At 44.2% G+C, this 26380-nt stretch overlaps 1 protein-coding gene across 2 annotated transcripts in view; it reads left to right on the forward strand.

Annotated features, from left to right (window-relative positions):
- The window catches only part of brinp2 (bone morphogenetic protein/retinoic acid inducible neural-specific 2), a 53516-nt gene that overhangs the window by 9901 nt on the left and 17235 nt on the right, over positions 1 to 26380 (forward strand). For both annotated transcript variants that reach the window (XM_062481863.1, XM_062481865.1), the window contains exons 2-6: positions 10622 to 10961; positions 16740 to 16930; positions 18636 to 18817; positions 20868 to 20973; positions 25522 to 25758. In XM_062481863.1, the coding sequence (XP_062337847.1) occupies positions 10672 to 10961; positions 16740 to 16930; positions 18636 to 18817; positions 20868 to 20973; positions 25522 to 25758 (1006 nt within the window). In that variant the 5' untranslated portion in view covers positions 10622 to 10671. The remainder of the gene's footprint in view (positions 1 to 10621; positions 10962 to 16739; positions 16931 to 18635; positions 18818 to 20867; positions 20974 to 25521; positions 25759 to 26380) is intronic.

A 26380-nucleotide genomic window follows, 5' to 3' on the forward strand; every position in this document is an offset into this window, starting at 1 on the left:
AATCTGCCTTACAATCCCATACCACTGATCACCCACTCATTGGTGCAGCTCCATCTGGACCTATGAACAAGAAGCTGCTGTTTACAGTCATCGGCCGAGAGCAGAGATTTGTGTTCTGCTGATGTTTTCCTCCATAACTGTTATTGATCTGAAAGGAGTGGAGTGGCGAGCTCACTCTAAAAACTGTGACTAAAAGCTGATCCATCTTGAACACTACACTCCTGAGTTGAGTCAATCTTCATTTTAAATCATTGCAAATACGTTAGCTGTGCTCGATTGATCATGTCTGATATGAGTGCAAGTGAATGGCCTCCAGAAGAGAATGCCCCGATCCATCTAGCACTTCAATGGCCTCTGTAAAAACAGTTTGAAAGATGTTACCTAACATTTTACTCACATTTGTTTAAGTTCATGGTACTGGCGTGGTGTGCTTCATTCAGAGCATGGCATTTATTATTTTTATATATATTTTATTTTATATTTAAATTGTTTTATTCTTAGATTGTTTAGTTCTTAGGAATAGTTAAACTTCTGTACCTTTACTTAATTTAAGATTTGTATATGTTTAGTGTTTGCACCTCCCTGCCACAGTAAATTCCGTGTTTGTATAACATACATGGCGAATAAACCGAATTTTGATTTGAACTTTGGCAATATTCTCACGCAAGCCTCATAACATGTAATAGCAGCAGGATAATATTTCTGGACGTTTAGGTTTGAGACCAGTTTTAGCTCGCAGTAATAAGCCCAGAGGCAAATTTCACATACTAAACAGAATCTCAGAAATGTCCCTTTTCTTATCCTTCTCTAATCCAGTGTAGTTCAACCACCCGCAGGCAGATACATGTTCACTGTCCACTTCTAAGGTCCTGTGGAGGGGTGGAGGGCCACGTACTGTGCTTGGTGTGGGATATTGGATGAATGCAATGTTCTTGTATCGAGTGATGGACTTCTCACTGGCCCCAGGGTACTGTAGTGTCAGCAGCTAGGGCTCCCATAACCCTCCCCCATTCCCTGCCGCCTACTCTACCTCTTGCCTTGTTCTCCTCCCCCCACCTTACTTTTGCTCTCCCGCCCCTCGCTCCCTCCACGCCCAGTCAATCTATCTGTCGACGACTGCTGAAGAGGCTCCTTCACCTTACATAATTAAAGGCCCCTCGTTTCAATCCCCATTAAAGGGGCATAAATTCAGTACCTTAACATAGGATCTCCTGCTGCAATTTAGCTTGGGATGTAGTTGTTTGCATTCTCCTTGCAGCCTTAATCATGCCCCATGAATAAATCAGATGTGTGTGTGTGTGTGTGTGTGTGTGTGTGTGTGTGTGTGTGTGTGTGTGTGGGAGAGAGTGTGCGTGTGTTGGTTTGTGTTTACGTGTTTGCATATATGTTGGTTCCTTTCTGAAGGTGGGGCTTATGGTTGGTTGATTGGATGATGGTTGTGAATAGCCATGAGGAAGAGGTTGTGTTTTCGTTTTTTTCATTTTCTACCAGTTAGCAGCTGCCGTCCTTGGCTTGGAACTGGGAGTGGACCCTAGCAGCATGCGTAATTTAAGAGGAGCTGTTTGTTGCCTCCTGACAGACAGTATAAGCAGAGCAGGGCAGGGATGATGAAACATTTGTGTCTTAGAGGACGTCCACCAAGTGTGAACTCACAAACAGGCGCCAGATCCACAGTCTGGTTTGTGTTTGATCAATGCAAATAACAATGTGCAATAACAATCGCTAGTGGATGTATGCAACCCTCTCCACTCGCACATGTTTGGACCTGCTGGGCCTCTGGGAGGTGTGATGTCTGTGCTCTGATGCTGTGGGACGACAACAACAGGCCAGCTCAAAGAAGATCTGTTGAGGGCTGTTTTTGAAAATAGTTGACAGAACAGATGGTTTTCATAATTGGATATGTTATATTTTTGCAACGCTATGTGCTAATTCTATGTCAGCATAGTTTTACAAAATACCAAATCAGATTATAGGTTTGTTTAAGATACTGCCAACTACACATCATATTACAACTGAGCATTAATGAACTGGTAGTAATTACCACAAAAATGTAACTGGTTTTCCAACCAAAAATAACATTTTGAAGTTAATTTAACTGATAGCATCAGACCTTATGTGAAGAAACATTGCGTGAGGTATTATTGTGAAGTAATAGTTCTACTCTAATTTGCAAGGCAGGAACTATTTCCATCTAAAGCTGTGTCAGCAATCCACCATGGAAACGTTCCCTGATGACCCTGCTATATTGCAAATACCCGTAACTGGAGGCCACATCAAACTGCAAATACAGGAGCACCGTAGCCCGGACAATCTGCCGTTTTTTAACACTTTCTGGGTTATTTACTGAATAATGACCATGGCCTGTGGAGAAATAAGTGTCCTGTATTGATATGCGAACCACATTCGACAAATATAATTTGTAGTAAAATATTGTGGTTATTTACCCATTTCAATAGGCTGTCCCATCAGAACAAGTCTGTTTGCCTCAATCATTGCCTCTTTTGTTGTATTTTCCATCACCTAACGTTTAAAACATTTTCTCTGAAAGGAGAGAATGTAAAGAGAGGGGTAAAGGGTTCCTGCTTAAAACACACTGCTTTTTGCACTGCATTACAAAATTGTATCTTGTACATTTGTATTTTTTGTAATACTTGTATTTTTGTATTTTTATATTGTAATTTACAGCAACTTATATTTTATTTTATTGTATATTTAATTCTATTCTAATCCCACTTAGTACTGCTAGTTTATGTACCCTTAGTATAGATAGTCCACATATTTAAATTGTAGGTCCCTGTATGTTTATTGTGTGCACCTTCCTGCCAAAGCAAATTCCTTGTCTGTGCAAACTTTCATGGCGAATAAATCCCATTCTGATTCTGAAAGAGGTTAGAACGCTAAGTGAACTAGGTCGCTACCTTAGCGTGCTGATGTGTGCCTTAGTTGCAGACTATTTCAATGCATTTCATTAGGCACTGGGGCATATTAAGTGCACATGGCAGGGCAGCGCCACTTTCCTTCACCGTGAAGGCAAAAAGAGTGTGTGGAGGACTGAAATGAACTCACAGAGCTGAAAGAAGGACAGAAACAGCCTGTGGATACTGCCTTTTTCCCTGTCCGAGGCATCAAAAATTAAGTTATCCTTTGATACACGTTTTAGAGACTTTTTGGAGTTTGGGAATGTTAAAAACCTTTCCTGGCATGTAGGACACAGCTCTTCAGCAGCCACAGGGCCATGACAAATTTCATCCTAAACGCAGAAATTAGACCGATGCAATTATCTGCTCAAAAGAGTTGATGCAAGGAGACCACAGAACTAGTAGAAGACAGGGATATGTAAGGTCAGGTTAGCAGTCAGTGGCAGAAAGGTTGATTCTGATAGTAAATAAGATGTGCAGGTGTTTGTCTGTTTTCAGATGCAGCTGTCCTCAAGGACGTGACTGGTTTTACAGAGACAAGCCCAGTAGTGGAGTTGGCATGGTAGTGTTTCCAGGAAGGGGGCTTTGAGCTTTGATCACCAGACAGCCAGCCCCCACAGGAACTGTGGGGAGAGTTCCTCCGGTATTGATCTTTCCAACCATTACATTACACATACAGTACCCATAAGAGCTTTGTGTTTGTGTATGTGTGTGTTGGGTGTATGCATGTTTCTGTCAGTAAAACGTATGTTTTTTCATTGTGATTGCTTTATATTTTTAGCCGTGATTGCTCTTACATATTGTTGGTGTCTCACTCGTAGTCACGCAACCTAAACAAATTCAACACAAACATCTGAGGTATGTAGATTTCTTTGTACACGTACAGTATGTTTTTGTGTTTAAATCCATAATTGATAATTGACCCTGTTTAAGTTACTCCCACCCCATCGATGAAAGGAATTTATCTGAAAGCCACGTCTAGGACGCCTGCAGGCATGTTATTAAAGATTGAATAAACACACAAACTCTTTGCACCACATCACTCAGAGAAAATGATTAGCTGAACGGCTGCAGCATAGCTAATGAGCCTCAGGACAGATCCAGAAGTGTACTCAGCACAGTAGAACAACAGCACACTCTTACAGCCTGCCATTCCCTCCAACGACTGAACAGACAAATTCAATGATTCAATAAAATCCACCTTTATTCCATATTATAGGGAGTCAGGTGGCTGAGCGGTTAGGGAATCGGGCTAGTAATCTGAAGGTTGCCAGTTCGATTCCCGGCCGTGCAAAATGACGTTGTGTCCTTGGGCAAGGCACTTCACCCTGCTTGCCTCGGGGGAATGTCCCTGTACTTACTCTAAGTTGCTCTGGATAAGAACGTCTGCTAAATGACTAAATGTAAATTATGTGAGATTTATATGCTTACTTTGAGCATCTAGTCATCAGAGTTGTCCAAAGAGGAATTTAATATGTAAATTGGTATTCTTTTCTATTGTATTCTTTTGCTAAATGTTTTGAATCAAAGTAATAATTATTGGTGTCAAGAAATGTAGTTAATGAACAACAACCAAAAACAGAGAATGTATATTCAGATTGTCAAGACTCTGGCTAACCTCTTAATTATCTTAAACACACAAGGAATACATGGATCAATACAATACATATGTGGGTAGTTCGTAGTTGTATTAGACCTTTGAACCTTACCAAACTAACATCAAACTGATATCAAATGGGGAGTGTGGGCAATGAAACGTTTCTGACCCTAAACCCTGTGCCTTTCATTGAGAACATGACCTTGAAATGTAATACATATTATACATATTATATGTACTCTAACAGTCATGTCAATGTAAGGAAAGTAAAATGCTTTGTGCAAACCACAAGGCCCCCTGGTGCTACAATGCTATTGTACTGAGAATGAATTTCACTTGTTTTCTTACCCGTGAAATCCTTGTACATTCCATGTTTTCAATAGAGTTTCTTTGTTAGAGTATAACTGTAATGGGTGCTAAACGGAGACTCGTTGCGACCATCAATCTATTGATTGTTCTGACCTGAATCTGCAAGGCTGCACCATTGTGCTGATGGTTGTTGTCCAGAAACAATTAACAATGTAAACATACATACTCGGACACACCTACATACATGCGCCTACGTATAAACACTCACACAGACACACACACACATACACACACTCACACAGTACACTTACACACTGGGGAAAAAGCTTTGCTTTTGACTTGCATGGCTACAAAGCCTGATGGCTCACATGATACTATTGATTTCTACAGTTACATTTCAAACCTCAACCCAGGTCAGAGGAGAAAGTTTGCTATACTTAAATAAAGAGCGCTGTATATCTATTGAATAAATATGAGAAATGTTTGTTACAGTTTTGCTTAGAAAGCCTCCACCACATTGAGAGCTCTAATGACTGCATTCACAACTGCAACAATTTCAGCACTTGTCAGCACTTAATAGAAGCAGACTGCTATCAAATGGTATTACAGTCAAGAAAATCTCTGAATTGACACTGGATGGTTGAGAATGTTTCCTGGTCTATCTGTAGCACTTGTGTTATTGGACTGGTGCTGAGCTCCAGTTTTACAATCTGAAGGGTTCCTTCTGCAACTATATCACCTCATGAATGCACTCTAGCTGAATCCTATCCAGCTTATCCACTCTGGGAGGTCTTCTGGAGTAAAAGGTCTAGTTCATCGTTGCTTTTCAAAGTGCAAATATTTCAAATTCAAATAACTGCAAGCTGAATGGATTTGAAATCAAAACTGTTTAATGCTAATATAAACACATACGCAAAGAGAGCTCCCTGTTGGCTCCTCTTGGAAAAGGATTCAAGTGCAAGATTTCTCCACAGCCCTATTGCCCTATGCATCAAGCAACAGCTGATGATATTACTGTGGAGAGTTCAGCGTAACCGCAAGTGACACCTCCATCAAAGCCGTGTCACCCTGAGGCTGGATGATGTGGCCTTGCAATTGGCCTTGATTGCCCACCACCCCCAGAAGCAATTACCATGACAATACACAGCACATGTGTATGACAGACTGTGCACCCTGTTAAGTTCCTCATAGTGATGAGACTGGATGAGGTGACTGGCCCTGATGACACGCTCCTGATGAGGCTTCACATGGCCTAACATGGGAGCCTTCACCCACCCACTGATGTTTCACATTGTTTGTCATGATGAGGATTTCTATGGTGTGGATACAGTTTGGCTCATGCCAGCGTTGTGAAAACAAAGGCCTCGTATTTATGGATGAAGCAATCGTCGGTCTTTCACTGGACTTTCATTCTTTAGCTTTCATACAAACCACACAGATATTATAAATATGTTAAGTTTCCTTTCAGAGCACCTTGCAATCTCCAGTCCAACTCAGATACCTTCATCAGTCTCCATGATGAGAGCCGTTCAGGTGATATAAGACCAAGGGTATTTTTTTTTATGGATTCAGAAAACTCATGGAAATGAACAGCGGAACTTTGGTTTGAATTACATTTAATGGATAACCGACTCATTCCTTCCAGGCATGCTAGGATCCAGTGCTGTACAGAGTACCATACAGCATTGGTTGTTGAGGCAACGCAACCCGAAGGCTCTGCACTGCAGTACTCTCCATTACCCGTATGAGTCCATTCTGCTATTGGCTATCCACCAGCTCCCTTGTCTGTGCAGACCAACCCGAGGATTAGGCTCGCAACCAACTAATAAGGAAGCTGTTGCAATATGTAGATTAGTGTTTTATGGACCTGGGCAACTCCGGCAAAGCAGCTTGAGTAATTATCGAGCCCTCTGTGTTTTCACCGTGACGTATGGCCAATTAAGCTGGGTGACTGTGGCTTTTTTTGAGGCCCTGGCAGATGGACAGGTGAAGCTATAGCCAGTCTTGGAAGCTTCACTATTTCAGGGATGTTCTTAAACAGCTGGAAAATGCAATGAGTCTCGTACACCCTCCCTTAGACAGGTTGTACTTTCCTAATTATCGAGTGATAAAGACGTGCATGAAAGTGTTGATGGGTCTTCATTTTCCATATGGTTATTTGTCTAAGTTTGGCTGCACCACAGTAATCCAAATCTCAGCTTGATATTGTCTTGGACTACTGGCTGGCTACTCCAGTTATCCCAGCAAACCGTTGACCATGTTGGAATGCTGACTCTTTGCTTTATTCATCCATACTTAGAGGTGAACACCTGCTCTTAGAAATGTGTGTGTCCGCCCCTCTTTAAAGTGTTCTCTGAACAGTGAGGTGTGTCAGGGAATCTGATTATTTCTACATAAATGCTTTTTCACACCCCCTGAATTGTTTCATCTGATTTACTTGCCTTTAACACTTTAACATGCTTTTAAATTAAAGTATTTTTCCCTTCTTCCTTTGGATTAGAGTATATATTCATTTATCTTACATTTTCCCAAAAAACTCTTACCAGGGTCAACCTTCAGTGGAGAGAGAGACATGATTTTAATTATCCTCGCTGACTGAAACTTCTCATGGAATATTGACATGCAATGCATTTCTGAGCCGTAAAATCGACCGACTCTAACTTTAATCATCACAGGGTTCTTTTTTGTTTTAGCCGTTCTTCTTGTCAACATCAAACTAAAAAGTTTAACATCTCAAAGTCTTTGCACATACTTGATTTAGTTGGCAATAACAGGACGGTTTTGTAAAGAAAATCAACCACCACTTGTTCTATGGATGAGCAGGATAATTGGCTCTGATAAAAACATAGCTATCCAGTACAGCCAATGGGTCCAGGTTGGAACCACTGTGCTATCAATGCCATGCAGCATAGATACACATAACTAAAGACAGCATAAAGACACATAACTCTTGTCTAACCAAGATATATATGATGGCTGTTTGGCTTGCCTTTGCGTGGGAGGTGCAATCATAATTGCTCCCATCCTTTCATCAACCCTCGCTTAAACAAATTGCCAGAGTGAAAAGTGATAGAAAGTTCTGCTTTTGCTGCCAGTATCCACAACCCGAGCCAAGAAGAGAATAATCTGTAGATTTAGCATGTGCTTCTTGAGCAGAAATCTACTCCTGAGTGCAATATCTGGTGTTGCGATCCAGAAAGACGGTGGGACAGCTGGCCGTTGTTGCTGAGTAGTTAAAACGGTGAGGGGGAGTACCTGGGTTCAGGAGGCCAGCTGGCTGAATGGTGATGGGACTGCACCTGCTCTGGGCTGCCAGTATCCAGGTGGCCTCTCACACTCACCACCCTTATTAAGTCAGAGCCAATAAGGAACCACAGCTGCAGTAATTGCCCCCGCACACTTTACTCGGGAGAATATACTACAGGCATTTGGTGGACCAGCTCTCTGGTCAGGAACTCCAGAGGTCAGAGGAGAAACCAGCTTCTTTACCTCGTTAGAAATAACATTTGCGATATAAACGGCCTATCTATCTTCCTGTCTTTCGATTCTTTCGCTTTTTCGGTCTTGTTTTCTCTCTCTGTGGATATACGTTCTGTTCCATACGTCTGGCTGCACGTGCTGAACTTGGGAAGAGGAACACTAATCTATGTTCGTCTTCCTTATCCCCCCCCCCCCCCCCAGACAGACCGTACTTGTCTGAAATGTTATTTCTAAGTGTGAGACTGTAAAATGATTTGCCATTCCACCCATGTGCCCTTATATGTCCATACTGAATTCAGGAACTCTGTGTCGTCTTCCTGGTTTCTCTCCAGGGTGAGAGGGGTAAATAGGAGGGTACCTGCATTATGCAAGATGAACAGTAAATGTCAAGGCTAAATTCAGTTTTTCTCCATTGTCTCACTGGCATTTCCACTATGTTTTATGCATTTTATAACTAGGGAAAGCCTCAGGAGAGAAGAGCAAAAAGCCTTAGTATGGATAACTCAGTAAGGTGTCACATTTAGAACTTGGAAGACTAATTTGAAAGGCAAATTCCGAGCGAGATTGGAAAGTCAGCACTAGAATGACTTTCTATGAATTGGTGGTTGCTCATTTTACGTAAACGATCACCACCACCATGCTAAAGGCTAGAAAGAGAGAGAGAGAGAGATGCAGAGAGAGCGAAAGGGAGGGAGAGAGAGAGAAAGGGAGAGAGAGAGAAAGTGAGAGAGAGAGAGAAAGGCAGAGGGATGACATGGGTTGAGAGGAAATGGATAAACATCTGCTCTAGCTGTTTCCCTCCAGCCTCTCTCCCACAACCATGTTCGCATCCCAGAGGAACGGGTTACAAAAGAAAGAATGAAAAAAAAAATGACAGGCAGTATCTTGCCGTGCACATGGGAAGAAGATTGGTAAAATTGTTAAAGGAGGTCTAAATTATTAAGTTAGGCAATACACGAAGCACCTGTTCATTATTATTTAAAAATCTTTTCTGTTCTCCAGATATATTTTGTTGCCTCTTAGTCTTTAGAATAATGTATGAATTTTGGGAATAATATCATGAATTCTGGGAACTGTTGATAATATCTGTTTTTTTCAACCTGAGAACGCCAGATTTCTCAAACCCCGTTGACACATTTGCTTTTATTTTCATCCCTTTATCATTGTTGCAAAGAGACAGAGAGAAAGAGAATTGGGAGATGCATTGGCAACAGTTCAATTTCATGGAAACAGTATCAATTGTTCATAAATAATTTATAAACCAATAGTTGATTTTAATTAATATATGTAATATTTGTTATGTTTGGTAAACACATACCTTTTCAGTAAAAATGCATGGATGTAAAGTATACACAAAGGATACACAGATAGATTACATTTCTAATTAATAATTATTCACATATCTTGTGTTCTGTAGATGATTCAGAATGACATTAAATGGTATGTAGCTTTTGTTGTCCTTACTAATTAGTATGTGTGACAAATGAAATATAATACAATCTCCAACTCCCTATCTCCCTTTATGTTTCCTTTGGTAATACTTTACACACTTAATCCTTGTGTATATTATGGGAAAATACAAGGAGCCATGTGTGTGATTTTCAATTTACCTATGGTATTTTATCCCTGAAACATTATTTGTATATTTAGAAAACCAAACTGTAAACTGCAAATATAGTAGCTCGCTTTTGATTTAACATTCTGTTTTTCACTATGATTTATAAATACTTTGAAATACTGTGCACTGCAGGTTAAAAACAACAATGAATTAAAATAAGACAGATTAAGTGGTTTTACTGGAGATACTTATAATGGTATTCCATTTGTTTCTTCTCGACAACAGTGTTGAATTAAGCATTTCCTTTTGGAAACTCAGAGAAGCAAGGGCATCAATATCCTGCAAATATATGCAGACTTAAATCAACACTGGTTTGCCCTGTGTGGTAGGGGCTGGAAATGTATTAAATGTACTGTACCCATGGCTACAGCAATCCAGGTCTAAAGCTGGGATTTGATCAAATGCATTTATGGTATCAGGTTCCAACTTTATATATTCAGACGTGCATTTCACTTCCATCTGATGCAACTGACAACTGGGTCTGGAAACCACAATTGAATAAATCTGTCATTGCGTGATTCCACTCAGCTCATTGATGCAGTATCTGTTCACCAAACTAAAACAGGCCACTACCTTCTCTCCTCTCTTCCTCTTCCCTTCGCTCCTCCCTAACTGACCACTGTCCTCCTCTTCTTCCTCCCTCTCTTCCCCCTTCCTCCTCCTCCTCTTTTCCCTCCACCCTTCTCCTCACCCCCCCAGGTCAGAGGTGACTGGCAGAAGAATGCTGATTCCAGGCGTCCACCAGGAAGATGGCGATGCGTGGTCAGAGTGCCGCAGCTGTTAGATGGTTGCCCTTGATGCTCCTATGGCAGTGGACAGTTCTGGGTCCCCTCGCCTGGGCCCTGGCCCTAGCTGAGGGGCAGAATAAGAGCCCTGCCTTCGCCCCCGCCTCCCCCATAGCGACCGGGAGTGGAGGGCGCCAGGCTGGACAACTGGACTGGCTGCTTTCCGAAAAGGGGCCATTTCACCGCTGCCCCGAGTACACAGAGTTCAAGGAGCGCTTCCAGCAAGGCTTCTCCACACGCTACAAGATCTACAGGTGAGAAGGGTATGTGCATGTGGGAGGGAATGTTTTTTTGTTTATTTTTTTACTGAAAAGAATAAGTCAGATTTCCCTCCAAACAAAGTGAGCACATCAAAGCTACAAACATTTATAGTCACAGTTAACCTAATAGATATTTTGTGTGGCAAGAGGATCACAAGCACTAGCCATCTTGATGCTCTATGCCTTTGTGTGTTTTTTTTTATCAACTCCATCATTATTCTTAATTTAGTGCCAAATGTCATACAGTTAGATAAGACTGCAATTTAACATTTTCATTTCCTGAGCTTGGATATATTTTTACTGTGACCCTTTCCTGTCTCTCATCCCTTTCCATGCAATCTTTGGCATCCTGCTGCATGTCACACACATCAATACCAAAGAAACATACTTCGAGATTTTTTACTGTATGAATATTGCATTTACTGTTCTGTATCGCTGTTCTCCATATTGTTACAAAAGCTTTAATCCCAGCTCAATTAGGGATTCTTATAATGTGCAACAACATTCCTGCGATGATCTCATTGTTTGTGATTACATTAATGTTGAAAAGGTACAAAGTTTATTCTTTAAAAAAAACTGATGCCGTTTTCACTTCCTTTGAGGTGACTCATAAACAAATGCCAGTGCCTGTGAGTAGGTCTGCACTTAGGGATGGAAATGACAGTGTCTCTTTCAGAAGCAGGGAGAGGAGTTTGAAGTGACAGGTGTGGTCTTATGAGAGAAGTGGGACAAATTACAGGATGCCTCTCTGCTCAGGGACAGTGTGTGTGTGTGTGTGTGTGTGTGTGTGTGTGTGTGTGTGTGTGTGTGTGTGTGTGTGTGTAGAATGACTAAGTAGGGGATGTCACATGCATATCTTTCTCTGATATTTTTACTACAGGAGTCGTGATTCATCCGATTTGATAGGCTTGCATAAGCTCCACATTATTTTATATCAGATGCAAATGGATTGTTTCAAGTCCATTCAGTCAGCCAGTTGCTTTCAGGAATATCATTGTCATAATCAATCAAACATTGTGTGCTTCTAGCCTGAAAATCCCATTACAATCAAATGTATTCATGCAAGTCAGTTGACATACAAATAGACATTTTGTTGAAATATCCCCGTTCAATGTTTTTCTCCCTCTAACAAACCTGCTTTAAATAGCTCACGTCTTCTATAACTTAGCACATTTGTCCTCTACTGATGAAGTTTGGCCTTTTGTTGGGCTTCCTCTGCCCCCTATCCCCATGCAGCTGACATTGGTCCACTCCCCCCGCATGGCAGATCCAAAGCCTTGCATGGTGAGAGCAGCTGGGCAGAAAAAGGCCTGCAGATCTGTGATGGAATCAGGCAGAAAGCACAGCCAGCGCTGTTTGAAAGGTTGCCTAGCAGGCAGATTGTTTGTGTGGAAGCATGTGTGAGTGTGCCTGTGTGTGTTTGTATGTGCCTGTGTACTTAAATACTTGTGAGTTCAAACAAGAAGGATTTTGTGGTGTGTGTATGTGTATGCGTGTGCGTGTGTGTGTATGTGTGTGCACGGGCTCTCTGTGCGGCCTTTACTTACACCTCTTTCGTCCGTGGCCATAAATGAGGTTTTCCCCCCACTCACTGTTTGTGCTGCCAAGGCCTTTTGATATGTTAACCGACACCCAGACCGAGAAGCAACTCTGCACATTAGGACTAGGGAACACCAACTGGGTTTCATAAAAACAGGGAGGGTTGCTGTTGTGTTTCTGTTCTCTCCTGCTTGCCTCGTCACAGTTCTGCCCAGACATTGCCAAAGCAAAAAATATTGATCTAACTTATGATTTTGTAGTGCATTAAACGCTTATTTGCGTTTTTATTTGTGTGTACAGTTTGTGAGTGTGTGTGTGTATATACATGCAATGCTGTATATATATGCATTTTGTTGTGCCAGTGACATTCTAATCCTGAAACAAACTGAAATAAAACTGTCTTTTTCGGGTCATATGGACACTGTGAGGTTGCCTGTGGTGCCTGGCTCTGCTGAGCATCAAACGAGACGCTAGCTGCCGGCTGTGATCTCACCAGATTCGTCTCCCAGATGAGCCTAGCTTCTTAAATAGACACCCTGCAGATATAAAGGTTACTTAAGGTAGAAATGGAAGTTGCTGCAAGGAATCGCATATTGCTGCCCATTTCACAGACGAGGCTCAGAGATTACATTAGGCTGAACAGTATAATTTGGCCATATGAGCGACAGGCCTGTTTACCTCGTTGAGACAGGAACATACATATAAAGCAGGCTCTCCCAGGGACAGCTCTGTTATGATAGATATGTTCCCTTAAGAAACATTACTGCTGGCTCGTTGTGCTTTCAGTACGGTGGTGAGGTGGCAGTCTTTGGGGACCATACTGAGCACGTCTTGGGCCCCCAAGGCTCCCCCAATGCAGCTCGCTCCAGAGGCACACAGAGCTGCCAAGACAATACAAGTGTGGAAATGAGACATGGTCACAAAAGATTAGCTGAGGTATTACACTGATGTGGAAGAATCGTGATGATTGTCTGATGAGGATTTTTTTTTTTTTGTATTTGGTAAATAAAGGAAAGGGGAATGATTCAGAAGTGAAATATCTGGCGTCCTGCGGATCTGCAATGTGATTTGTGGAAGTGGAGTTTGAGCTAGACACTTAGGCTTTGTGTAGATGACTTGATGTAATTTACCATCCTCGATTACTCACTTTAAACTGTTTCAGCAACATTTTTGTTCACACACACTCCACCACAATGAAATTTCACATCCTGTATTGATGTTTCCCTTCAAGTTCTGCTGACTAAACGTTCTGTGTTGTGAAAGCTTTATGCTGAAATCACAATTTCGTTGTTTTGTATTTTTTCTGTAATGTTTTTTGTTATTATCTATCTTTAAAAACATTCCATGGATAAAGTCACGTGAATGTATTGTTCCCTAGTAAACAAAGCTTATTTTATCAAAGTTTTGATAAAAACAGCAGTCAGTATTTGAGGACAGAAAAGAATGGGAAAGAGAGTTGAGGAGGGTCCTTATGAAGTCACCAGCCCCTGATGCTGTCAGTGACATCACGACAATGGGACTTACTAAAAGCATTGGCTCAGAGTTTGTTCCTTACAAAGTGTCACTAAAACTGTCTGACTAAAACACTGGGATGCACTCCCAATATGATGACTATGTCGGCGAATGATTTCCCAGCTTTGTTCCTCGAGGTGATAAACCGGAAACCTACTGTACTACTATTATTACTACGGTACAGTGTGACTGCACTGCCCTTCCATATACACGTAAATAGATTAATTTTATTCTGAAAATATACAAACTGCATCTCCTTCTTAGCTACTTTTTATTAGGGAGGGAGTCAGGTGGCTGAGTGGTTAGGGAATCGGGCTAGTAATCGGAAGGTTGTTGGTTCGATTCCCGGCTGTGTCAAATGACGTTGTGTCCTTGGGCAAGGCACTTCACCCTACTTGCCTCAGGGGGAATGTCGCTCTGGATAAGAGCGTCTGCTAAATTACTAAATGTAAATGTACTTTTTGAGGGGTAAAAATAACAAACTGACAGTCATTGGCGTTACACAATATCCCCTTTAGACCAGAGAAATGGAGGATTGAGGTGCTTTACTATCAAATGACCTTACTGTGTTCAGAATGACAGACCTCCTTCATATTCAGTAATGGACATGTTTAATGAGCCAAAAAACCCAGTTCTACGTTTCCAGAGGAAATAGGGCACATCAGCCACCCCCTCTGCTCTCTCAAAATAGCGCAACGGCTTCTAACACGGAGCGAGATGCATTCAACTACCTTGGATTTGCTATTGTATTGCCAGAATTTGGCACACTGAGTATCTGGTAAAAATACTGAGCTGAGCTGAGGTATAACTAGCACAGTAAACACTGTGCATGGTATTACTTTGTTCGTGGGCAACATTTCAGGAAGTACTTTCCAGATTTTGTGGGTACATTTGCTATCAATCAAAATAGGCAGGGGCCTACAAACTGCAACATTGTATTCATACAGCCAGTCGATTGATTAATTAGTTCATTTTACAGACTATGGTGGTTATTTAAACAAACATAAAAAAAACAGGCTAACATTTTACCCTGGTTAGTTTAAATCTAACATCAGTCACCAAAAATAGCTAAACTGTAGGCCTACCTAGCTATCATTAGGCGTACACCGCCAGAGGGTGAAAGGACACCTGAATGTGATGCAGAGGTGTTAATTGAGGGGAGGTTTTGCACAGTTCATTCTGCTCTACCGCTTTCATATCAAGGAAAGCAGTGAGATGTTACGAAGATGGCTAATAAAAGCCAGGTGCTGCTTTCCAATGTGATCAGAGGATCCGCAAAGGTGGAGCGTTTTTGGCTGAAAACTCCCTGCAACATGGCAACGAGCGGCAGGTGCAATCAGCTTCTGTTAAAGTCCCTCTAATTAACTCCATCTATCATCATTAGCTGAGGAACCAATGGTCAGCGAACACTTTTACAATTAACTCTTAGAAACCGACCGAGTAGAAAAGTGATGACGCTCACCTGACAGCCCCCTGCTTTGTTTTGTGACTTTAGTGTGTGATAGACAATATAGCACACAGTGCAAATGATTAACCGTTAACAGACTGATGAGTGTCGGCGCTCTGAGTGCTTTTAGTGCTTTTTCAATCTATGAAAAGGTTTGCCTGTTTTCATGTTGGCTATGAGTTCTCAGAATAATAAACCAACATGTAAGGTGATTATTTGGTCAAATGATGGGAAGGCAACCCTAACGCTCTCAGCTCCATTGAAATCACACCAGACCACTAATTTTTACTTTTACAACAAAAGACTGGGACTAGATATCTAGTGAATAGTAAATACCGCCCACGCGCGTCATCGAACAGCTAACTTTTTGTTGACGTCGCTGGTTTACACACGGGTTTTACAGTCAGATGATGTGCGTATAGTGCCAATGGAAACCGAATCCCGGAGTGGTTACAATTAGGAGGAAGCCTCACACAAGGCACCGTTAACACCCCTGTTACACTATGGCGGTTCAAGTTCAAGCTACAAGCAGAAGGGAACGGGAAAACTTTCCTGGCCGTTGTATTCATGGTTACAAACATTTATAATAATCGCCCAACTTCTGTCACTGACTCATCCACTGCTGCACACAGCTCAGCTGAAGTTGGTCTTCCAACACGGTCACTGGGGATTTTAGAACGCACTTGCAAAGTCTCTATTTAAAATCCAAACATCTGATTGTTTTTTTAGGCTACCATAGAATATTTGGTTTGAGAATTGAGTTGGGGTGTAGATCTTTTTACCAGGCACCACAGCATTCTCTCTCTCTCTCTCTCTCTCTCTCTCTCTCTCTCTCTCTCTCTCTCTCTCTCTCTCTCTCTCTCTCTCTCTCTCTCCCACTTTCTCATGCCATTTAAGTTGTTTTTGCTCAGGATGAGTACATACATATATTCATGTCCATGGCTTTTTGTTGTTGCTAAATGTATGCACATCAGGCTAAATTAACGGCTGATATTTGTATTCCAATCTACCACCATACATTAATCACCCTCTGAAGGGATTCAAACACTCGGAATAAGATGGCTTTGAAAGCTCTCCACTCTCATTGACTTATTTTGTTTCCCTGCCAACACCCTAGCGGTTGATCCTTCAGATCATCCTCAAATGATCCTTCAGAGGATCATGGTGCTAGTCTGGGGCCAAATGATTCTAAAATTGTTTATTTCATTTGACCACTTTTAGTGTTTGAATAAAAGTTATGGATTGTACTGTTGTTTGTCTTCATGGTATTTCAGGGAGTTCAGCCACTGGAAGGTGAATAGCTTGGCAACCGAGAAACGAGACTTCTTCAAGGCTCCGCTTCCCCTGGCGCCTGAGTTCTTGCGAAACCTAAGGCTTCTTGGACGAAGGCCAAGTCTTCAGCAGATCAATGAGAACCTGATCAAGAAATATGGGACCCACTTCCTGGTCTCTGCTACACTGGGAGGTAAGCAGTATACACCGTACCAATACACAGCGATTCATTTACAGTTTGGTGAGAATAAAGAGTCTTAGATGGAATGCTGGTCTAGCCTGGTCCTAACCAGACTCTCGTACATTTCATTTGTACAGAGAGTCTGGCCTCGCTCCATTGACAAGCGTTGACTTCCTTGTAGGCGGGTACTCTGTTGAAGTTTAAAACTATTGGATCTGCCCAGAGCCACTCTGATCTGCCATAACCAATCGCTAGTGTTCGCCAATTCCTTCACCGCTACTGTAACAGAGCTAGCTGCCGTAGCTGCAAAATCAAACTGTTCCCGAACCCCGTGGGGAGGAGGGCCACAACATCATGGCCACCAACAAAACTCAGCAAAACTTGTTCTTGCTCCGGCTTTAGTTTATAGATATTCGGCAGCGTTGCCACAACGGACAGAATAGCTTCGCTCGCATCTTTCTCCGCCGCCATTACGGAACTACAACACAAACTAGCGCACAACATCAACGTCATCGTTCTCAGTCACTCCCTCTGTTCGCTGATTCGACGGTAGAAAATCTACCTGAGACATCTGACTTACGTACCTCATGGCCAGACCTAGTACAGAAGCAAAATCAAAATTGAGCGGAAGTACGTAGGAGGGCAGAGCCAGGCTAATGCTGGTCCACACTTAAATTTAAAGTGACATTAACTACAATAATTAACCACTTAGCCATACTGTGCTTTCTTACACTTTTGCAATGACCTATACCGCAAACCCTTCTAGCAATTTAATTACCTAACAATTTCCATGTACCTACTATGTTTTTACCATAGGTGTTGCTATGTTGTTACATGGTAGTTAATGTTACCTCAGTGTGAAGGGATGCCGAAGGTACACTCAGCGGCTGACATTTAGGTTTCAAAAGGTTGAGTGGCAAAACTGGACATATTTTCATCCCTCTTCGGTGTGGTTTGTTTGGCCATCTTCGATAAACGGAAGCCATTGTGTTGTGCATTCACAGGGAGACTCCAATCGTTTGAACTGCTGAATACAATCCTCTTCTGGCATCTCCAAAATCAATAGGACAAACAGTCCCAGTTGTGATCTCAGAACACTGTCTGGGACGTAAACTGAATTCCACATCTGAGACACACTAGGCGCTAATTATGATGTCACTTAATGGTGGATATATGAACTGAGGCTGCGTACAGGAAGTGACAGGGGAGATGAATGCAGTGGCGAAACCACAGTGAGCGCTCATAATTAACGACTCAAACAAAAGGGATGAGACTGTAGTCTGCATACTAACGAGATTACAGGAAAGACCAATGCACACATTCTGCTGATGACTGGAGACGGTATCTCACACATAGCCTGGGGGTTCTGGAAAACTAAGCACACTGTCTGGTGTCAGGTAGTAGCTATTAATAGGTCTGGTGCAGTCAGTGTGTGTCGGTATGCATTTGTTTCTGTGCTTATTACTAAAATGCATAGAATCCCTTAAAACAAGTTAACATATTACTGAAAATATTTTAATACAAGCAAACATGATTTTCTGTTGATGTTGTGTAGTTGCTTGAAAACATATCTCGTATAGAGTAGAGAAAAGAGTAGTTTATGTCACATTAACAGAATCTATACATTCAAAGTGTTAAAAGGACGCTTGCATCAATAGCAATTTACTGTACAATCAACTTTTCCATAACTACTGGACGTTGTCTTCCTCTTCTGCAGGTGAGGAATCCCTGACCATCTTCTTGGACAAACAGAAACTGACAAAGAAGTCAGAAGGAAACGGGAACAGCTCTGTGGTCTCCCTGGAGATCCTGCACCAGTTGGCCGCCTCTTATTTCACTGACCGGGAGAGCACCCTTAGAAGGTTGCACCACCTCCAGATAGCCACAGCCGCCATCAAGGTAACCCCCAATAAAACAGGGCCGCCGGCCCATCAGCCTTTATTCATTCCAGTGTTTCGGCACCAATTTCTGTTAAGGTCATATTAAATACCATATAACTACATTAAACTGGATGTTGGGTTTACCAGGGATGGGTGGATCAGCCTTAAACTGATCTTGTTTTGGTTGCACAACTTTCAACTGCTAAGACTTAATACTTACTGTACTATTTAATTGCATTGCAATTTCTCTCTGCAATGTTTTTACTGTAGATATGCCTCTTGTTGCATAGTAGTTTATGTTACCTTATTACATTTCCAAAAATGGTAACAAAAAACTAACAACAGACAAATTAAGAGTGATAGATTAGAGCAAGGAAGGAAGGGTTCTGAAAGTATGGACAGGAATTCTGAAGTCAGTTGATTAGCAAGTTGCATAAAACTGCAGTAATTATACATTTCATACTGACAGTTGGGGGGGTTAGTGGTTAGCATCTGGAATTGGAAGTTGGAGGTCTGCAGTAAATACCTCATATCCAGTGGAGAAAGGTTGCGTGAGTCCCAATTTTTTGTTGTTGATGCGAGCCTTAACAATCATCCACATCCACAGAAAGAGACAAGGTTATCAGCTGTAAGTATCCAGAGCTGGTGTGTAATGATGACAGGAGGTGTGTGGGTGTACACAATTTATTTTTTCACATTCAGTTGAAATCAACTTGCCTGGAAGTTGTTTTTCCCCCTTTGGACGTTGGAAGAAAATGACGAAGACCTTTATTTCTATCAATGTTGTCCTTGTGGTATACAGCTCAGTGGTGTTATAAAAGTAACATGACTCAAATAGCTCTGCTTGATTAATCATGTGATTATTATTATTGTAGCAGTCTAAGGACTGATGCTTTTTATTATGTCTGTCAGTAGGCTAGCCCATAGGCAAAGGCTTAGGGGCGGACAGTAGGGACATGTCCCTACCAATGTCAAGAGAACATTAAAGCATCCCTACCAATAATTAGTGTCAGAGCAGGGCTAGTTTTACAAAATAGGGTGATAAAGAAAGTCTGTCCCCACTAAACTAGCCAAAGAGCAGTGCTGTATTTTCATGGCAATTTCCTTACCACCCTCAGCTGTCAGGTCCAGTAAGGCAGCAGGAATGATTCTCACAGACCCTGAGACGGACAGGTAAAACACTGGCATTAGCAGCTCTGCAAATACCTCAAGGCTCCACCCCTACAGAGCCTCAAGTGGAGAAAAAGCTGGTTTTGCAAAATTAGCATCTCTGGTATGCAAGCCACCTGCTCCTCAACACTCTGCCAACTCAGCTAATCATCCGTGAGAGAGTGGGATGTGCTTGACCTGTCTGACTACATGCCTTCAGGCTTCGTGTTCGCAATCACTTTTTTTTTTTTTGCTGGAGGTGGAATAGAAATATGTTGCGTGGAATTAATGAAAGAACCTCTGATGTAAAAGTAACAGAACTTCATCTGAAGTAAAAATGTGGAGTTATTACTGGTTGAGAGAGAACATTTTGTGTGTCTAAAATAGTGCTTAATAACGGCGTTGGTTTTCTGTGAAGTCAGTCTATTCCTAAAGAATACAATTTAAAAAAATATATATATTGTCAAGCCTATTTCAGTTATATGATTCTTTGACAAGAAACTCCATCTCAATCTCAGTGCAGGGCAGAGTACAGGTTAATGTAAACTAACAAAGTGACATCACATCAATGCCAAAATGTGATAATAATCTACGATTGCTCAGCTGGAGGCATAATACTTATTATTTTGAATAATGTAGTAAAGTGTACATATTTATATTCCCTAAAGTAAGTAAGTTATTAGTTATTTTTCTATTTCACATGGTCTGAAGTGCAATCTGTGAATGGGTACTGGAAAGATGCTTGTTGTTTATGACAATCACTGAACTCAACGCTGTCCTATTTGTGATTTGGAACACAATGCCTCCAATATCTACAAACAGAAGTGCCTTGGATACTACTTTACAAACAGAAATAGGAACAAACGTGCATCAACTGACCAATAAATAACAAGGCATTGAAATATCTTCCTGTTTCCTAGGTAACAGAAACAAGGACCGGGCCCCTTGGATGCAGTAACTATGACAGCCTTGATTCTGTTAGCTCCGTCTTGGTCCACAGCCCTGAAAATAAGATACATCTCAAAGGTAAGATGGTCCATCCCTGTGACACCCTGTGTCCACATAATTCATCACGACCGGGGACACATTTGAACAATACTGAATACAGGAACTGAAGTTCGTTATGTAATAGATGCAGACTGTTGGATGAAGGATGATGGTAAAACCATTGTATTTCGTATTCTACTTGTGACAGAGTATGTCTATTATAGCAGGCCTAGATCTATGCTCCTTGAGTAAGCTGTATAGGTTTGATAAGTCACCGCAAGGCTCTCATCATGCATTCTTCAACGCTATTGACTGCTATTCAGTGAGGATGCTCAGATCCTATCTCTGGACACAAGTTTCCTCACTCAGTTGTGTGTGTGTGTGTTTGTGTTTATTGTTCATATATTATTTACAAGCCTAGTCCTCACTTGCTGTATTTTAGAACACCCACCAACCACAACACAGAAATGTTCACATTCCGCACTAGATTTATTTCACCAGCAATGATTTTTGTTATTTTCTACCTTGAGGCAGTACCCACCTACCTAAAATCTTAAAGTTTAACTGGAAAAAAAATAATAATGGAAAAAAAAACAATGTTTTAGGGTCAGAAAAACATGGTTATTTGTATTTTTATGAAATAAATGGATGGGAAAAGGCTGCATTTTATGTTGGGTAGTTTTTGTAACAAAACATAGCTGGAAATGCAATCCATTCTGGATTGTTGATTCCACAGCACAGAGAGCCAAACAGTCAACAAGCTTCTCCAACCCAGAGAGGCCCAGAAGGGCCTGGCACCCAGCAGGTTAAACCTTGCCACTCTGGTAGAGGAAGAGAGGCTAGATGATGGGGGAGGTGGCTGGGAAACAAGAAGGAGGGTGAAGAGGGGCAGTGGGCAGAGAGGGGGTGGGGGGGGGAGTGGGCAGAGAGGGGGTGGGAGGGGAGTGGGCAGAGAGGGGGTGGGGAAGGGAGTGGGCAGAGAGGGGGTGGGGAAGGGGACTGGGCAGAGAGGGGGTGGGGGGGGGGAGTGGCAGAGAGGGGGTGGGGAGGGGAGTGGGCAGAGAGGGGGTGGGGAAGGGAGTGGGCAGAGAGGGGGTGGGGAAGGGGACTGGGCAGAGAGGGGGTGGGAGGGGGACTGGGCAGAGAGGGGGTGGGGAGGGGAGTGGGCAGAGAGGGGGTGGGGAAGGGAGTGGGCAGAGAGGGGGTGGGGAAGGGGACTGGGCAGAGAGGGGGTGGGGGGGGGAGTGGCAGAGAGGGGGTGGGGAGGGGAGTGGGCAGAGAGGGGGTGGGGAGGGGAGTGGGCAGAGAGGGGGTGGGGGGGAGTGGGCAGAGAGGGGGTGGGGAAGGGGACTGGGCAGAGAGGGGGTGGGGAGTGGAGTGGGCAGAGAGGGGGTGGGGGGGAGTGGGCAGAGAGGGGGTGGGGAAGGGAGTGGGCAGAGAGGGGGTGGGGAAGGGGACTGGGCAGAGAGGGGGTGGGGGGGGGAGTGGCAGAGAGGGGGTGGGGGGGGGAGTGGGCAGAGAGGGGGTGGGGAGGGGAGTGGGCAGAGAGGGGGTGGGGAAGGGGACTGGGCAGAGAGGGGGTGGGGAAGGGGACTGGGCAGAGAGGGGGTGGGAGGGGAGTGGGCAGAGAGGGGGTGGGGAAGGGAGTGGGCAGAGAGGGGGTGGGGGGGGGAGTGGGCAGAGAGGGGGTGGGGAAGGGGACTGGGCAGAGAGGGGGTGGGGGGGAGTGGGCAGAGAGGGGGTGGGGGGGGAGTGGGCAGAGAGGGGGTGGGGAAGGGAGTGGGCAGAGAGGGGGTGGGGGGGAGTGGCAGAGAGGGGGTGGGGAGGGGAGTGGGCAGAGAGGGGGTGGGGAGGGGAGTGGGCAGAGAGGCGGTGGGGGGGGAGTGGGCAGAGAGGGGGTGGGGGAGGGGACTGGGCAGAGAGGGGGTGGGAGGGGAGTGGCAGAGAGGGGGTGGGGAGGGGAGTGGGCAGAGAGGGGGTGGGGGGGGGAGTGGGCAGAGAGGGGGTGGGGAGTGGGCAGAGAGGGGGTGGGAGGGGAGTGGGCAGAGAGGGGGTGGGGAGGGGAGTGGGCAGAGAGGGGGTGGGGAAGGGAGTGGGCAGAGAGGGGGTGGGGAAGGGAGTGGGCAGAGAGGGGGTGGGGGGGGAGTGGGCAGAGAGGGGGTGGGGAGGGGAGTGGCAGAGAGGGGGTGGGGAAGGGAGTGGGCACAGAGGGGGTGGGGAAGGGGACTGGGCAGAGAGGGGGTGGGGAGGGGAGTGGGCAGAGAGGTGGTGGGGAAGGGAGTGGGCAGAGAGGGGGTGGGGAAGGGGACTGGGCAGAGAGGGGGTGGGGAGGGGGACTGGGCAGAGAGGGGGTGGTTAGGGGAGTGGGCAGAGAGGGGGTGGGGAGGGGAGTGGGCAGAGAGGGGGTGGGGAAGGGGACTGGGCAGAGAGGGGGTGGGGAAGGGGACTGGGCAGAGAGGGGGTGGGAGGGGAGTGGGCAGAGAGGGGGTGGGGAAGGGAGTGGGCAGAGAGGGGGTGGGGGGGGGAGTGGCAGAGAGGGGGTGGGGGGGGAGTGGGCAGAGAGGGGGTGGGGGGGAGTGGGCAGAGATGGGGTGGGGAAGGGGAGTGGCAGAGAGGGGTTGGGGAGGGGAGTGGGCAGAGAGGGGGTGGGGAGGGGAGTGGCAGAGAGGGGGTGGGGAGGGGAGTGGGCAGAGAGGGGGTGGGGGAGGGGAGTGGGCAGAGAGGGGGTGGGGGGGGGACTGGGCAGAGAGGGGGTGGGGAGGGGACTGGGCAGAGAGGGGGTGGGAGGGGAGTGGGCAGAGAGGGGGTGGGGGGGGGACTGGGCAGAGAGGGGGTGGGAGGGGAGTGGGCAGAGAGGGGGTGGGGGGGGGACTGGGCAGAGAGGGGGTGGGAGGGGAGTGGGCAGAGAGGGGGTGGGAGTGGGCAGAGAGGGGGTGGGGAGGGGAGTGGGCAGAGAGGGGGTGGGGGGGTTTGGACTGAGGCGTATGCAAACTCAGGCTCGAACATAATCCTAGGAGGAACCGCATGGTTGCGTCACACAGCATCACATTCCCATGAACAACACAGCTCTACTGCAGCCATGAAGGGACAGGACCAAGTACAAAACTGTAAACATTTGTTCATTTAGCAGATGCTTAAATTGTACATAGTACAATAGTACACAAACAGTTATTTTGTTTAAGGGATAAAAGTATGACTTGTTTTTACAATCACAATTTTGTTCATAATACACACCAACAATTATAAATTAATGTTCCTTGTATCTCACAAGCTAGTTCATGTGAACTCACCTTTGATTGCAAAACCAAGGTAAGTTGTCAATGTAGAAGGATTACTTTTTCTTTTTCTTTTTTTTTAAGAGCATGTTTAGTTGAAATCGAGCTACAGAAGGCTATCGTTTTGTGAAATAAATAGACATTACAGCAGCACTCATACACAAATTGGAAAATTGCAACAAAAGGCCCAGGTCCTTTTAGAGACATAGATGACATCAAAGGTTAATAATAGTCTAAAAGAAAGTGATGCTTTTTTCTTCTTCTGATTCTTTAAAAAAACAGCTGTGGGTTTCTGGCAGACCAGGTTTTTTTCACAACACTAATTTGCTTTAAAGGGGCCACGACAGAAATGTCAAGGTGTCAAAGTCAAGGTGAAAAACCACACAAATTGAGAGTGAGAAGAGGAGTGTGCCTTGAGCTTATCCTCCCTTCCGCCGTCGCTAATTATGAATGTGGCTTGTGACAATTTTCCACCACTTTCTCAGGTTTGACATTTGAATTGTCAGCCCACTTAATGCCATCGTCCCTTGAAGGAAGCTGGCCTGTCCGGCCCGGCCGCCCCCCCCCCCGTTGACGGATCCCTGTAACTACTGAGAGTTCTGCGACAGCATGGGGGACGTATTGACACTCACCCTTTTTTCATAGCGACTGCAAAGCATCATCAACCTTGGAGAGAAAAAAATAGTCTTAATTTTATATATATTATTATTTGTCGAGCTGAGGCTTGAGATACTGTCAAAAAACGTTTGCACTCTCTCTCAAAAGAACTAAAGATGGAGGGGTTGTGGATGGAGTGAGAAAGCTGCGATTTAGCTGTCTCCCCAGTTAAAGTCATCCATGCCAGTTTGCTCATTGGCTCAAAGAGCCTGACAGCAGTGAGCCGCGACGTACGAAGGAAACCTCTGGCTAATTATGTTGGTTCTCAACTCAAGGAAGAGTAAATACCAGGGAACACACATAACTATTCATCATGGAGCACATGGATCGACTTGCTCCAAAAAATTGTCCAAGGAAGAAGTGTGAAGGAGGAAGCTTTTTTGTCACGGCTTTCGTGATCCTTCACTTCCAAACAACCTCATGTTGTAACATAAATGTTCTGCCTGATTCTCTTCTCTCTCTCTCTCTCTCTCTCTCTCTCTCTCTCTCTCTCTCTCTCTCTCTCTCTCTCTCTCTCTCTCTCTCTCTCTCTCTCTCTCTCTCTCTCTCTCTCTCTCTCTCTCTGTCTCGCTCTCTCTCTCTTTCTCTCTCTCTTTCTCTCTCTGTCCCTCCCTGTGTAGGAATCAATAATGCTATAATACATTTCATTTTTTAGGTTTACAGGATGTCCTACCAGAGTTCTTGCGTAACCGTTTTGTGGAGGCTGCGCTCAGCTACGTGGCCTGCAACTCTGAGGGGGAGCTCCTGTGTCGCAACAACGACTGCTGGTGTCACTGTTCAGCCAAGTTCCCAGACTGCAACTGTCCCTTTGCCGACATCAAGGTCAATGAGGACAACCTGCGGAAGATCAAGGAGGCATGGAACACCTTCAACTATGACTTTATGGAATCAGGTGGGTGTCTAAATCAAGCTCTCTGGAATCTCTTTCTCTGTCTCTCTCGATTTATCTCTTTCTGCTGTGGGGGGGGGACACACACACACAGGTGGGCCATGTATCAGACCTCAATGATGCACACACAAGTTTTCCCATTTGGACTGGAGGCGCTTTTACTAAATCAACACAACATCTTCTGTGAGTGTGGGTGTGGGCTGGGTTTCGCCATTAGAGACAGCTGGTGGCTCTCATGGCTGGCATAGGAAACAAGAAGGACCTCTTAACAGATGAATGCTAAATCAATAGACTAACCTTAAGGAACACCATGCTGACTTAAATTTTAAAGGTATACTGACATGCTTATGCATTTTCACTGACTGTATACACCTGAGTTGGCAATTCCGCAGTCATGCTGCTAGGCATTAAATCTTTACTAAGAGGTTGCATTTTGACAGGTAGTTGAAAAAGAGGAGTAAGTTCCTCATAATTGCAACACTTTATTCTCTTGCTGACTTTGTCGTTCTACTTTGAAGCCCTAACTTGAGCAATTTGTCATAACAATGAGCACACACAGCCCTTTAACTTCTTTAGACATTTGAGTGTTTAGGCAATGCACTAAAAATAACTATTAAAGGAGAAC

This window comes from Osmerus eperlanus, chromosome 16, assembly GCF_963692335.1.
Source record: "Osmerus eperlanus chromosome 16, fOsmEpe2.1, whole genome shotgun sequence".
Lineage (NCBI taxonomy): Eukaryota > Metazoa > Chordata > Actinopteri > Osmeriformes > Osmeridae > Osmerus > Osmerus eperlanus.